Source organism: Oncorhynchus tshawytscha, linkage group LG03 (genome assembly GCF_018296145.1).
Source record: "Oncorhynchus tshawytscha isolate Ot180627B linkage group LG03, Otsh_v2.0, whole genome shotgun sequence".
Lineage (NCBI taxonomy): Eukaryota > Metazoa > Chordata > Actinopteri > Salmoniformes > Salmonidae > Oncorhynchus > Oncorhynchus tshawytscha.
Window position 1 is genome coordinate 72,007,054 of NC_056431.1, and position 15,184 is coordinate 72,022,237.

General features: G+C 43.7%; 1 protein-coding gene across 1 annotated transcript in view; it reads right to left on the reverse strand.

The window, feature by feature from the left end:
- The window catches only part of LOC112224753 (tensin-1-like), a 298,598-nt gene that overhangs the window by 28,084 nt on the left and 255,330 nt on the right, over positions 1–15,184 (reverse strand). Inside the window, 1 exon segment of the mRNA XM_042319964.1 lies at positions 7,606–9,231. Coding sequence (XP_042175898.1) covers positions 7,606–9,231 — 1,626 coding nt within the window.

A 15,184-nucleotide genomic window follows, 5' to 3' on the forward strand; every position in this document is an offset into this window, starting at 1 on the left:
CAAACAAACATTATCATGCAACTCTTCACTGCAAACCGGCAATGTTTCGAACAGCCATTTATCCACAGGAACGACATAATAGGCAAACAGTTACAAAGTAACCTGTTAGAAACGGCAAAGCTGACCTTTCAAAATGCTACTTGATGTTGAATACTCGGATCAGAACTTTCTCACTACAATCAGGCCCTGTTTATAAGAGCTCTGGGGTTGTTCAGTTGGGAACAGTGAGGATCAATGTTCTCCTTGAAAGCCACAAGATTATCAGGAACTTGCTGGTACATCAGTGAAACAGTCTACATTTGTAATTGTTGTTATCTGGGTAATGCTCTGTGGCGGTTGCTAATGTTTTGGATGAACCTCAAAGGGTCCAGTAAGCTGATTTCAATGGGCAGGTTTGGAGGGAAGGAGAGAGAGCTGCCAGTGTAAAACAAACAGGATTTGTGTAAGAGCGTTATCCTAATGTGTTAGTTACTGCATGGCCGGGTGAGGTACTTTAGGTGGTTTTGCTGAAAACAGGTAGTGACTATGGGAAGTAAACAGCCGGCTTTGCACGGATATGTGCAGTTTAGGAAAGGAAAAAGGAAAAATCTAAACAGGCACAATATGTGGAGGGAAGGTTTTTGGAGGGAGCATTTAGAGGGAACTTGTTTTTGTTAATTCGTAACCATAGACGTTAGGTTAATGTAAAGATTCTACCTATTGTATGTTTGGTGTCAAATCCAGCTTTTCCTAAACATATGTTAAATGTTTCCCTGGGTTCTTCAAGTTTAAAGTAAATATTCTCTTTGAGAGTCACTGAAAATTGCGCATAAACACCTCCATTGCTTTGATGTTCAGGTATAATGCAATATACTCTGTAGCTAGCACTGACTGTCTGCAAACAAACTATCTGTCTGATTCATGGATTCTTCTGGCCTGAAGTTCTGACATACCGTCCCGAAGATGGAAAAGCATGCAAACACACCCTAGTGAGAGAGTCGACTGTTATGGAAACCGTGAAAAATATTTACGAGCCCTAGTTCAGCCTCTGGCTGGATAAACCAGCCGATATATCCACAGGGGAAAAGTTAGCGATAGCATTAGCCTGCAGCTGTGGGAAACTAAGATGGTTATAGTTACTGTCAGAATAGATCTGGCCTCTTTGGTCTTACAAGAGTCAAACATTCCTTATGTGTTTGGGTACTCCAAGTCATATTCATGACTCTGAGGAGACATCTCCATATTCCACAACCTTAAACCGCATGTAAAAAAAACTACACAGGGGTTTTGGAGGTGGTATCAAAGGATGGCAGTCTTCTAAGAGGCCAACTAACATCCTGTCTGTCTAACGCACAACACTGTATACACATCAACAGAAATCTAGTATAACTACAGCCTTTTGTGCATATCCGATTCAAATCTGTTCTTTTTGCTGCAGTATGAACAGCCAAAAAGCACATATATTACTAGCCACATTTCAAATCACCTTTGTGAAAAAAAACAGACACAAATCTGATTAATGGCCATCCGACTTGTGTCAAATCTGATGAATTTGCCCTCAAGTGGTTTTTAGACTGTTATTTGGCATATATTTTCGCTTGCTAGCTACTCTGTTGACAGTTTGTCAAGAGCATGTAGTAACTTACTAGCTCGTTAGTTTTTCATCCAACTTTCGAAATTAGTCATTTTTGGCTAGCCACAGCAGTCAACTAGCTAGCTAGGTCACTGTTTAGCTTTTTAGCACATTCAATAATTTGTTTGTAATCTTATCCTTTTGAGTCTTTGAAAGTGTTCTTACACTATGATTTTGAACATTCAAAGCAACTGGGAAACGTCCATGACAGGTATTGTTGTCACCTTATAACTTGCTACATAACTTCTGAGTGATAGGAAGCATGAGCACCACCACCAACCAGCCTACATCACTGCACACACACCAGTTAGTACTATAACAAGTAGCGTTGCCATGTCACCAAATGACTGTCGTCTGAACACACGCAAATCCTATTTGGTCACTTGTATAACTTGTAGTTTGGACAGTCGGTATTCCAAAACGGATTTGAAAAACAAAACTGATTTGAGCATTAAGGCGTGCAGTGTGAATAAGGCTAAATTGTATTTTGTCAGAACCCAATTTTCTGCATACCTAAACAGTACCGTGACAAGATCTAAGAGTAGGATGTAAGAGTAGGATGTAAGAGTAGGATGTAAGAGTAGGATGTAAGAGTAGGATCTAAGAGTAGGATCTAAGAGTAGGCCTAAAACGGCACAACCTGCACACATGCCATTCATATAACCATTTATTTACTCTTGATTTTCCTCCAATGGTGTGGCTTAAGTAGTGTCACATGTCCAGGCTGGGCTCAGATTTTGATTTGTGGATCGAGGAGGGGCATTGTTATATACATCTCAAGCACTAATGCATGAATAGTGTGTAGCTGGTAACCCCCCCCTCCCAAACAGGCCTGGAATCACGGAAAACAGATGGACCCAGTATGCACAGTGGAGCCTGTCAAACACTGTGCCGTTGCCCTGGCGATGGCTAATAGCTTCCAGCTGTTACAGCGGAGATTCCCGGGATATATTTGGGGAATTGTCTTCTCCCCCTCCCCCTCGTTTCTCAACCATATAAACACAGATATTGCATTGAATAAAATGGATCCAAGGCATAGGAAATGCGATAAAGTATTTTATGAAGACAGGGCTAGCACTCATCTCCCTACACCGCGCTGTGAATATGCTCCTGTGAGGGACTATGTTATGGTGAGGAAGGCTAATCTGGGGTAAAATTAAGGGGAATTCCCTTCAAAGTAATGTATTGAATAGATTGCAAGCATATCTATGTACTGTATGTATCCAAATACCCAAACAAAGTGTTTTTCTTCCTGTAGACCAGGTCTGACAGCCTCAATTTGTCAGGGTAGGCTCTCAACAAGGTGTCGAAAGCATTCCACAGGGATGCTGGCCCATGTCAACTCCAATGCATCCCACAGTTGTGTCAAGTTGGCTGGATGTCCTTTGGGTGGTGGATCATTCTTGATACACACAGGAGACTGTTGAGCATGAGAAACCCAGCAGCTTTGCAGTTCTTGGTACAAAGGCACTTAAATATTTTGTTTTACCCATTCACCCTCTGAATGACACACATACACAATCCACTATCAATTGTCTCAAGGCTTAAAAATCCTTCTTTAACCTGTCTCCTCCCCTTCATCTACACTGATTGAAGTGGATTTAACAAGTGACATCAATAAAGGATCATAGCTTTTCCCTGGATTCACCTGGTCAGTCTACCTCATGGAAAGAGTAGGTGTTCTTAATGTTTTGTATACTCAGTGTAAATAGAATCGATGTGGTCATTCATTACAGTCCTTGGACTCCCAGGGCTACTCTGACTTTGTGGAGTACAGTACAGTACTCTGTAGACCACTCCAGGCTCCTGAGAGAAAAGAACTGTGCATCCTATTCTACCAGATGAGACCTTCACAATGTTTTCAAAAGGGAGTCTAAAGCAGCCGTCCCCATAGATTTAGTGCCCTTTGCTTGTGATGGAAATGTTAAAAACAGAAGATGGAAAGAGCAGCCTTGAAAGAGGCCAGTGTTCCCTGGCCTTGAGTATTGTTCCCTGGAGGTATGTTGTGACATGCGCTCTGCTGCGAGTCTCCACAGAGACACCTTTGTGCTTCCTCATTTCGTCCTTCTAAAACTTAAATATTACCCAAATGCTTTTTTTGTGTTGGGTCGATGCCTTAACCTTGAGAAATAAACATCAGACTGCTTCCTCCATCAAACAGAGATGAAGGACGGTGTATTGGAAAACTGGACATTAGATAACATTGACATAGCAAGAGATAGAGAGAGAGAGAGAAACAGAGCAAGAGAGACAGAGAGAGACAAGACAGAGAGAGACAAGTGAGCGAGAGAGAAAGAAAGATAATGAGGAAAAAAGAGAGTGAGGCAGAGACAGAAAGAAAGGGATATAACAGGAAGCAACAAATGCAAACAGCAAACTAGCAGGCAGTGCCATGGAAAAACAGTCAGCAAGGTTCATTTGGAAGAGGAGTCAGTGGCAGGGTAAAACAGGGGATGAGAGGAGGAAGGGAACGAACCAGAGAGGGAGAGGGACTGACGGTGCTCAGACTGAGGAGATGTGAGTCGGCGTTGCATTCGGGCCGAGTACTCTGGTTAGAGCAGGGGTATAATTGGAGTCGGCAGAAGAATGAGGAGGAGGAAGATGATGAAGATGAGGGAGAATGAGGAGGATGAAGATGATGAAGAAGAGAGAGAATGAGGGAGAGGTAGAGAGATGAAGAGATGGTTCACAGAAAGGAAAAATAAAATAAAAGTTATTTGCTAGTTTAGAAAAACGTACAGAATTACAATCATAATCGCTCACAATATGACAGAAATGTCAAACATCTATGAGAGAAATTACTGACATAATCATTGACTATCATGACATGATCAGTGACTATCATGACATGATCAGTGACTATCATGACATGACCAGTGACTATCATGACATGACCAGTGAATATCAGTGAATATGTCAGTAATACTAGAGAGCAATATTCTCTCCTATAGTTAGTTATTTTACAGTAATGTGTGTTGTGAATGCCCTATAAATAACGTTTTATTAGATTTGTGTATAAAACCACCATAGTACTATCTCTGTTTGGCCATATGGGCCAGATAGTGGGGTGGCAGGTAGCCTAGTGGTTACAGCGTTGGACTGAGCTGACAAGGTAAAAATCTGTCATTCTGCCCCTAAACAAGGCAGTTAACCCACTGTTCCCCAGTAGGTCATTGCTGTACATAAGAATGTGTTCTTAACTGACTTGCCTGGTTAAATAAATAAGATATTTATATCACTGTCCGGCCATAGTGGTGTAAAAAAAAACACATGTCTGGCCATAATGGTGTTTATTGTATATAAAAGCATTATCACTGTCCGGTCATAATGGTGCTTATTGTGTATAAAAGCATTATCGCTCTCCGGCCATAATGGTGCTTATTGTGTATAAAAGCATTATCACTGTCCGGTCATAATGGTGCTTATTGTGTATAAAAGCATTATCACTGTCCAGTCATAATGGTGCTTATTGTGTATAAAAGCATTATCACTGTCCAGTCATAATGGTGCTTATTGTGAATAAAAGCATTATCACTGTCCAGTCATAATGGTGCTTATTGTGTATAAAAGCATTATCACTGTCCAGTCATAATGGTGCTTATTGTGTATAAAAGCATTATCACTGTCCAGTCATAATGGTGCCTATTGTGTATAAAAGCATTATCACTGTCCAGTCATAATGGTGCTTATTGTGTATAAAAGCATTATCGCTCTCCGGCCATAATGGTGCTTATTGTGTATAAAAGCATTATCACTGTCCAGTCATAATGGTGCCTATTGTGTATAAAAGCATTATCACTGTCCAGTCATAATGGTGCCTATTGTGTATAAAATCATTATCACTGTCCGGTCATAATGGTGCTTATTGTGTATAAAAGCATTATCACTGTCCGGTCATAATGGTGCTTATTGTGTATAAAAGCATTATCACTGTCCGGCCATAATGCTATTTCACCGAAACTCATCATTTCAGAATCAAGAAGATGCATTAATGCTTTCTATTCTATTCAACTCCATTATTGTAACAGTCCCTGTCTTACAGTTGAATCAGAGATGTCCCTTCACAGCTTAGCAATACGTTTCCATATCACTAGTCTCTGTTGGCTTTATGGCAGGTTTCCACACTGCAGAACTGTGTTTGGTTAAGCCAGCGAACTTGCTCCGTTGGCGAGAGCTCATCCTGTGAGCATGTGCGATGACTGATGAGCTCACTGCTAACGCAGACTGTCATGAGATGCGATTAGCTGAAATATGCACTTTGGAAAGCTTGTCAAGCGGCACAACTGCCATGTATGTAAGGTACATGGGTTGTTCTCCTGGAAAAGGGTTGGCCACCCAGGCAGAATACATTCAAATGGTTTAATAATGTCATTGACAGTTTACCCTTGTGTTTGTTGGCATAGTTCTGCATCACTATTAAAAACTATTTCATTGAGGCTTATTAAGAGCCGTAGCATTGTGAGGTCACAATGGCTTCATTGTGACCTCACGGGGCTTATATCAATACCAATGCCGGTGCATCAAGCTGTCAAGCTGACCTCCCATTGGATATTCTGAGGGGTACTCTGGGGTTTTTACAGATACATGTTGTATCGGGAGATGTTTTCTGTTCATCAGCTTTGTGAGGTAAAAAAATAAAATAAAATAAAAAACTGTAAAGGAAAGAATGTGTCATAAGTGCTCAGTTTCAGGAGAAAACTATTACCATGTTCTCTGTTAGCGTCTCATACATACGTTTTTTGTTTCTCTCTTTTAATACCCTAATGTGTCCTCGACTTGAATATCACTTCCTGTTTCCTTTGTTTATGAAATCACGTCTAATGTGTCCTCGACTTGAATATCACTTCCTGTGTCCTTTGTTTATGAAATCACACCTACTGTGTCTTTGACTTGAATATCACTTCCTGTTTCCTTTGTTTATGAAATCACACCTACTGTGTCTTTGACTTGAATATCACTTCCTGTTTCCTTTGTTTATGAAATCACATCTAATGTGTCCTCGACTTGAATATCACTTCCTGTTTCCTTTGTTTATGAAATCACACCTACTGTGTCCTCGACTTGAATATCACTTCCTGTTTCCTTTGTTTATGAAATCACACCTACTGTGTCCTCGACTTGAATATCACTTCCTGTTTCCTTTGTTTATGAAATCACACCTACTGTGTCTTCGACTTGAATATCACTTCCTGTTTCCTTTGTTTATGAAATCACACCTACTGTGTCCTCGACTTGAATATCACTTCCTGTTTCCTTTGTTTATGAAATCACACCTACTGTGTCTTCGACTTGAATATCACTTCCTGTTTCCTTTGTTTATGAAATCACACCTACTGTGTCCTCGACTTGAATGTCACTTCCTGTTTCCTTTGTTTATGAAATCACACCTAATGTGTCCTCGACTTGAATATCACTTCCTGTTTCCTTTGTTTATGAAATCACACCTACTGTGTCTTCGACTTGAATATCACTTCCTGTTTCCTTTGTTTATGAAATCACACCTAATGTGTCCTCGACTTGAATATCACTTCCTGTTTCCTTTGTTTATGAAATCACACCTACTGTGTCTTCGACTTGAATATCACTTCCTGTTTCCTTTGTTTATGAAATCACACCTACTGTGTCCTCGACTTGAATATCACTTCCTGTTTCCTTTGTTTATGAAATCACACCTACTGTGTCTTCGACTTGAATATCACTTCCTGTTTCTTTTGTTTAAAATACACCTACTCCTCGTCTTGAATACCACTTTGTTTCCTTTGTTTATGAAATCACACCTACTGTGTCTTCGACTTGAATATCACTTCCTGTTTCCTTTGTTTATGAAATCACACCTACTGTGTCCTCGACTTGAATGTCACTTCCTGTTTCCTTTGTTTATGAAATCACACCTAATGTGTCCTCGACTTGAATATCACCTCCCTTTTTCCTTTGTTTATGAAATCACACCTACTGTATATGCCAATGACAACATATGAGTTCTGCAGTCTTACCTGACACACGCTGGGCTACTAGGCCCTCCACGTTGAACGCTTCATCAGGCTCTGCATCTCTGGGATTGGGTGATGAGAACGTGGCACTGGGGCTCTGTTGGGCCTCCCAGAGATCCGAGGACAGGGACGGGTACACGATGCTGGGGGGGTACACGTTGATGGGTTTCAGCTGCAGCTGGCCCACGCTACTGGGGACCTGGGTGGGAGAGCTGGTTCTGGCTGCCCCTTGGCTGGAAGGTTCAGTGGGGAAGCCAGGGATGGGGGCTACAGAGGGACCAGGGTGGTAGATGGCTGTTGGTCTCTGGATGGCAGAGGGCTCTGGAGACGTGGACGGCTGGAAAGGGGAGGACCTCAGCATGACCTGAGCTAGGCTGGGTGCACTTCCTAAGATAGCTGAGTCAGCCTGGTAGGAGGGCCTGGCCAGGGACTGGGAAAAGGATGGTTGTGTGGTCACCACCTCCTTGTTATCTCCCGGGGCACTCTGGGACTTCGGCACTTGCCCCAACAGGCGGCCGGGGTCCAGGTCCAGCATCAGCAGGTTGAGTGCCTCAATGGACTGCTCAATCTCCTGCTGTGAGGCAGTCTGCTGGTGGGGGAAGTGGGGCATGCTGTGGTGGCTCTGTAGAGGCATGGAGGGTGGAGGAGAGCCAAAATACACCCCGTCCATCACCGGCTCTTCTGGGACGCCATATTGCTGCCACACGTTGAGCCCACGTTGGACGGCGTTACGACTGCTGGTGTTGCGTGCTGGCGCTCGAGGGAGGGGATTCTGGTCTGCACCGAATGACTGTGAGCAATACAGGTTTCCATTCTGGCTGATAATGTAATCGCTTGCCGGGGGAACTGACTCACCTGTCCCATCCTGAGCTGAGCAGAGGCTTCGCACTAAGGTGACGGGAACCTGGTCAGCCACATCATGTGAGCCTATTGCGACATTGATGACAATGTTTTCCAGGGGCCTGTCTGGGATGCTCCTCTCTAGATAGGGAACCTTGTCATGCCCGTTGATAACCGTCTCAGCCTGGTAGTAGAGGTCTGCTGGCGTGGCTCTCCCTTCCAGGGATGACAGAGTGCCCAAGCTATCCATGCTGTTACCTTCCTGGCTGGTGGGCAGTTCCACCTCGTCATCCAGAATATCTGTTTCTCTGTCCATGCTGCTGTTGTGGCCATTCACATGAACTTGCGCGGGCACCAGGTGTAGTATTCCCCCTCCCCCTAGTCCTATCCCCATCCCTCCGCCCGACGGAGAGGACAGGTAGCCCTGGCAATGCATGGGGCCCTCCAGGCCACTGAGCAGCTGCTCCAGCTCCTGCTTCTCCTGGGGACAGATGAGCTGGACGGCCAGGACCGTGCCCGAGACTGGGGCCTCTTCCTGGGCTGCTGGCGGCTGGCTCACTGGTGGGGTTGCTGCTGCTGGGGCTGGCTCATCAGTGCGGTCGGTCTTGATGGAGGCGGTGGAGTTGCCTGAGTCGCTGCTCACCGACAGGGCGTGGTCAACCGTGGGTAGGACGTGTTCGGTGGCGGTGGGCAGGAGGTCGTTGGCAGTGACCGCATCCTCGATGGACTCCTTCTTGCGGACTTTAGCATAGGGGCTGCCGTCCAGAGGACCCTGGGTGTGTATGACGTCTGGGGAGAAAAAGACATGGAGAGGGAGATGGTGGTTACAAAGAGATGGAGAAGACTGCACAGTATATTTTATTTTAAAACATATGTAACCTTTATTTAACTTGGCAAGTCAATTGAGAACAAATTCTTATTTACAATGATGGCCTGGCCTCCTGCGGGGACGGGGGCTGGGAATAAAAATACAAATATAGGACAAAACACACATCACGGCAAGAGAGACACGACAACACTACATAAAGAGAGACCTAAGACAATAACATAGCATGCCAGCAAAACATGACAACACAGCACATGATAACAACATGGTAGCAGAACAAACATGGTACAAATATTATTGGGTACAGACAACAGCACAAAGGGCAAGATGGTAGAGACAAGCAGCCACAACTGTCAGAAAGAGTGTCCATGATTGAATCTTTGAATATAGAGATAAAACTATCCGGTTTGAGTGTTTTCTGCAGCTCGTTCCAGTCGCTAGCTGCAGTGAACTGAAAAGATAATCAACCCAGGGATGTGGATACCTTTATCAGAATGTGACTAGCAGAACAGGTGTTGTTTATGGATGATGGAGGGTTGCAGTATATCATGTATAATGGTAAAAATGTAATGTACTGTATATTATTCAAACGTTTTGGGACATATAGTGAATCTTTTTGGTATCGTGAATATACATTTTTTTCAGCAAAACAGACCTGTAATACTGATAAAGCAACTAAATCCAGTATAATTGACTAAAACAGAAAGTTTCAAGAGGGAGGAGAAGAGAAGGGAAAAGGAGAGAGTGAAGTAGGTGGTGAAGTTGTAATTTCTCAGTGTGAAAGCGATGCCAAGGCAGCTGCTGTTAAACTGGGTACTGGCCCACTTCTGCCTATTTTACCAGCCTCTCTCTGACAGTAAATAAGAATGGGACTGTGGTATGCAGTGTGGAAAAAGGGATGAAATGCCAAAAGCATGGCTGGCACTTTATCAAGCCAATACCACTAACTTCCACCACCTGAAAAGCATTGGCCTTTAAGAAATGAGTGAGCGAGTATGTTTTATGTGTTTGTATACAGAGTATGCTGTGTATGATCTATGTATCACACGGTTCTGATGGAATAAAACTAGACTGACTGTATGCTGACGATTGAGGTACAGTTTGTGGACACCCCTTCAAATTAGTGGATACCTGACAGGTGTATAAAATTGAGCACACAGCCATGCAATCTCTATAGACAAACATTGGCAGTAGAATGGCCAGCACTGAAGAGCACAGTGACATTCAACGTGGTATCATCATAGGATGCCTACTTTCCAACAAGTCCATTTGTAAAATTTCTGCCCTGCTAGAGATGCCCCGGTCAACTGTAAGTGCTATTATTGTGAAGTGGAAATGTCTAGGAGCAACAAGAGCTGAGCCACGAAGTGGTAGGCCACACAAGCTCAAAGAACAGAACCGCAGAGTGCTGAAACGCGTAAACATAGTCTGTCCTCAGTTGCAACACTCACTACCTAGTTCTAAACTGCCTCTGGAAGCAACATCAGCACAAAAACTGTTTGTAGGGAGCTTCATGAAATGGGGTTCCATGGCCGAGGAGCCGCACACAAGCCTAAGATCAGCGTGCACAATGCCAAGCGTCGGCTGGAGTGATGTAAAGCTTGCCACCTTTGGACTCTGGAGCAGTGGAAACACTTTTTCTGGAGTGATGAGTCAACATTCACCTTCTGGCAGTCCGATGGACACATCTGGGTTTGGCGAATGCCATGAGAACGCTACATGCCCCAATGCATAGTGCCAACTGTAAGGTTTGGTGGAGGAGGAATAATGGTCTGGGGCTGTTTTTCATGGTTCGGGCTAGGCCCCTTAGTTCCAGTGAACGGAAATCTTAAAGCTACAGCATACAGTGACATTCTAGACAATTTTGTGCTTCCAACTTTGTTGCAAAAGTTTGGAGGAAGGTATTTCCAATTTCAGCATGAGAATGCAGCATGCACAAAGCAAGGTCTATACAGAAATGGTTTGTCGAGATCGGTGTGGAAGAACTTGACTGGCCTGCACAGAGCCCTGACCTCAACCCCACCGAACACCTCTGGGGTGAATTGGAGCATCGACTGCGAGCCAGGCCTAATCGCCCCAACATCAGTGCCAGACCTCACTAATGCTCTTGTGGCTGAATGGAAGCAAGTCCCCACAACAATGTTCCAACATCTAGTAGAATACCTTCCCAGAGTGGAGGCTGTTATAGCAGCAAAGGGAAGGACCAACTCCATATTAATGCCCATGATTTTGGAAAGAGATGTTTGACGACCAGGTGTCCACATACTTTTGTGTATTTTCTAAAATGAGCTCAGAGCAAAGTCATTTGTTATTGGTACATCATCCTGGCACAGAACTACACTTAAACATTCACCCACACACGCACAAGCCATGGTGGACAAACTGCCTTGCTAAGGAAGCCCTGAAGGCATTTCCTGTCCTCTTGGAATAAAAGAACATTTACTACATATAGACCAAAAACAAACAGAAAAAGACAGACAATATATATCACAATTACACCAATTATTACAATTGTAAATCACAACTACACCAATTATTACAATTATAAATTACACCTTTCACTATTGTGAAAATGGACAAACGCACAAGAATACACACGTACATACACACGTACGCAGGCGCGCACACACACACACACACACACACACACACACACACACACCATACAGTATTCCCATATCATCCTTGTGGTCAGGTCATGTCAAGGGGAATGATGACCCCCTAAAAGTACCAGTACCAAGCTGCTCTTCCTGTAACGACCACTTAGCAGCTGGCCTTTAAACTGTCGCTCACGCTCACATTGGAAACCGCAATAACCACAGTGCTATACACATATATATATTTAGCCACTCCTGGAGGAGGACAACGGATGTTGAATGGAGAATGCTTCTTATTACAATATAACCTTAAAAAGCAGCACATTTCGGCATTACAGTCTCCACCAGAGGGCATGAAGTGAGCATTGACAAAAATATACTGTCTGTAACATATACTGTATATCTAAAATATACTGTATATATGAAAGACACTGTATATCAAAGATACTGTATATAAAATAGACTGTATATATATGAAAGATACTGTAAATAAAATAGACTGTATATATATGAAAGATACTGTATATAAAATATACTGTATATATATCAAAGATACTGTATATCAAAGATACTGTATATAAAATACACTGTATATATATGAAAGATACTGTATATAAAATATACTGTATATATATCAAAGATACTGTATATCAAAGATACTGTATATAAAATACACTGTATATATATGAAAGATACTGTACATCAAAGATACTGTATATCAGATACTGTATATAAAATAGCCATCTGATTAAGCGTCAAACTCCCCACACCCATGAAGCTGTACAGTAAATCAAAGCATGTTTGAAACAGCAGTGTGTGTGTGTGTGTGTGTGTGTGTGTGTGTGTGTGTGTGTGTGTGTGTGTGTGCGTGCGCGCATGCGTGTGCGTGCGTGTGTGTGTGTGTGCGTGTGTGTGTGTGTGTGTGTGTGTGTGTGTGTGTGTGTGTGTGTGTGTGTGTGGTGCGGGTGCGTGTGTGCGCGCATGTGTGTGTGTGTGCGTGTGTGTGTTGTTGTTTAGCTTATCTGTGAGGTTATGTAACCTTATTTTTGTTTCCTTTAACATATCTAGCATCTAACCTTAAATACCAGTGGTATGAGGAAACATCTGACCCTGAATCAGTGGTAAAGGGCAACTTATAGCTAGCTACTCCTGTCACATGATCTTTGACCCTGTGACCTTTGGAGCCATTTCCTGCCAGCTGCCAAAGGTCACCTCATGAGGTCCACAATGCCCTTGTTTGACATTTGAATCTGTCTGTGGGTTGACCCAGCCCTCTCTGCAGGGATACCCATTCATCTCTGTGTGTTGACCAAGCCCTCTCTGCAGGGTCACCAAGCCCTCTCTGCAGGGTCACCAAGCCCTCTCTGCAGTGTACCCAGCCCTCTCTGCAGGGTCACCAAGCCCTCTCTGCAGTGTACCCAGCCCTCTCTGCAGGGTCACCCTCTCTGCAGGGTCACCCAGCCCTCTCTGCAGGGTCACCAAGCCCTCTCTGCAGTGTACCCAGCCCTCTCTGCAGGGTCACCAAGCCCTCTCTGCAGGGTCACCCAGCCCTCTCTGCAGGGTCACCATCTCTGCAGCCCTCTCTGTGGGGTTACCAAGCCCTCTCTGCAAGGTTACCCAGCCCTCTGCAAAGTTACCCAGCCCTCTCTGGGGTTACCAAGCCCTCTCTGCCCAGCCCTCTCTGCAGGGTTACCAAGCCCTCTCTGCAGGGTCACCAAGCCCTCTCTGCAGTGTACCCAGCCCTCTCTGCAGGGTCACCAAGCCCTCTCTCCAGGGTCACCAAGCCCTCTCTGCAGGGTCACCAAGCCCTCTCTGCAGTGTACCCAGCCATCTCTGCAAAGTTACCCAGCCCTCTCTGCAAGGTTACCCAGCCCTCTCTGCAGGGTCACCAAGCCCTCTCTGCAGGGTCACCAAGCCCTCTCTGCAGGGTCACCAAGCCCTCTCTGCAGGGTCACCAAGCCCTCTCTGCAGGGTCACCAAGCCCTCTCTGCAGGGTCACCAAGCCCTCTCTGCAGCGTTACCTGATCAGACCAAAGGTGAGGATACAACAGTTTAACTGACAGAAGATTGAATCCAAACATTGCACTGCTGATATTATATGCGTTTTACATTTACTGTACTTTTCACAGCATTTGTCAATAACGAAATCTAAAAATAGTCTGGATACATTCAGTAGCATAATAAGAATACTCCTTGACATTTCAGAGTAATTACAAGATAAGAACAAATTATTACAAGGCTTAGACTGAGAGGTCTAACTGGTGTCTCCAAGTGGCAACACGCCTCTCCAAACTGTACACAGTTCCTAAGAAATGTCAATGAACTTTTAGAACTCAAGGATAAAACTTTCTACTGTAAAGTGCTTTTTTGAGCTCTCCTAGCTTTGCCATTGAGGACTTGAAGCAAGCACACTTGTAGTTGTTATGTTTGTAACACAGCCCTGCGTCCCCACCCTCACAAAATTACTGTTGTTGTTTACGCAATCCAAAAACATTCAATTATAAGTCAAAATCTGGGTCAGGTGGGTATCATTTGAAAGTATATTCTATTGCCAACATGACTAGCTAAGTTATAAAATACGATATTACAGAGTTAGGTTTTCAGAGGGCACTTCAGACAAACATATTGTGACTTTGGTGTGCATAGAATGAAGTGCATTCAAGTGCATGTTGCAAGGCAAATCTTCTTCACAATACGACAAACGTGAGCTCATTCTGTTCTGGACAACGTGGAGAAAAACTCATGTCATTCTTGTGACTGTGGATCAAACATAGCGATTATAAACGTTGATACCGTTTTCAAATATGGAAATGTGAGGTGAACATTGACTCATGGGTGTGTGGTTTGCTTGTATGAGATCAAAGCAATATTTATTTGAATCCTTAATGTCTCATCTTTCAGAACACATCGACTCCTTTTGATTTACAGCATTTACCTCAGACAACAAAACATTTGCAAAAGTTGCCCAATTTGTGTGTGCAGTGCCCAAATTCAGATTAGCTGTCAGTCAAAATCCATTCAGAGCTGTGAAGTGCAGAGCCAGAGCTTTGAAATCATGTAAAGCATGTTACTGTATAGCCACTGCGTTCCAATTTAGGCGCTTGTCAATGACAAACTCTGCCTTTTTCAATCTGTATATGAGATGACAGAGTCTGTGGGTGGAAAGGGCTACGTAATGGCCCAAAGACCAGGACTTCCTTTAACCTTTTACTGCAGAGGGCTAAATCAGGTTCACACAGTGTTGTATGGTGGTCTTAAACAAATCTACTTTGAAACAAAAGTATACACCTCACACACATGGTTATTGAGATAAAAAAAG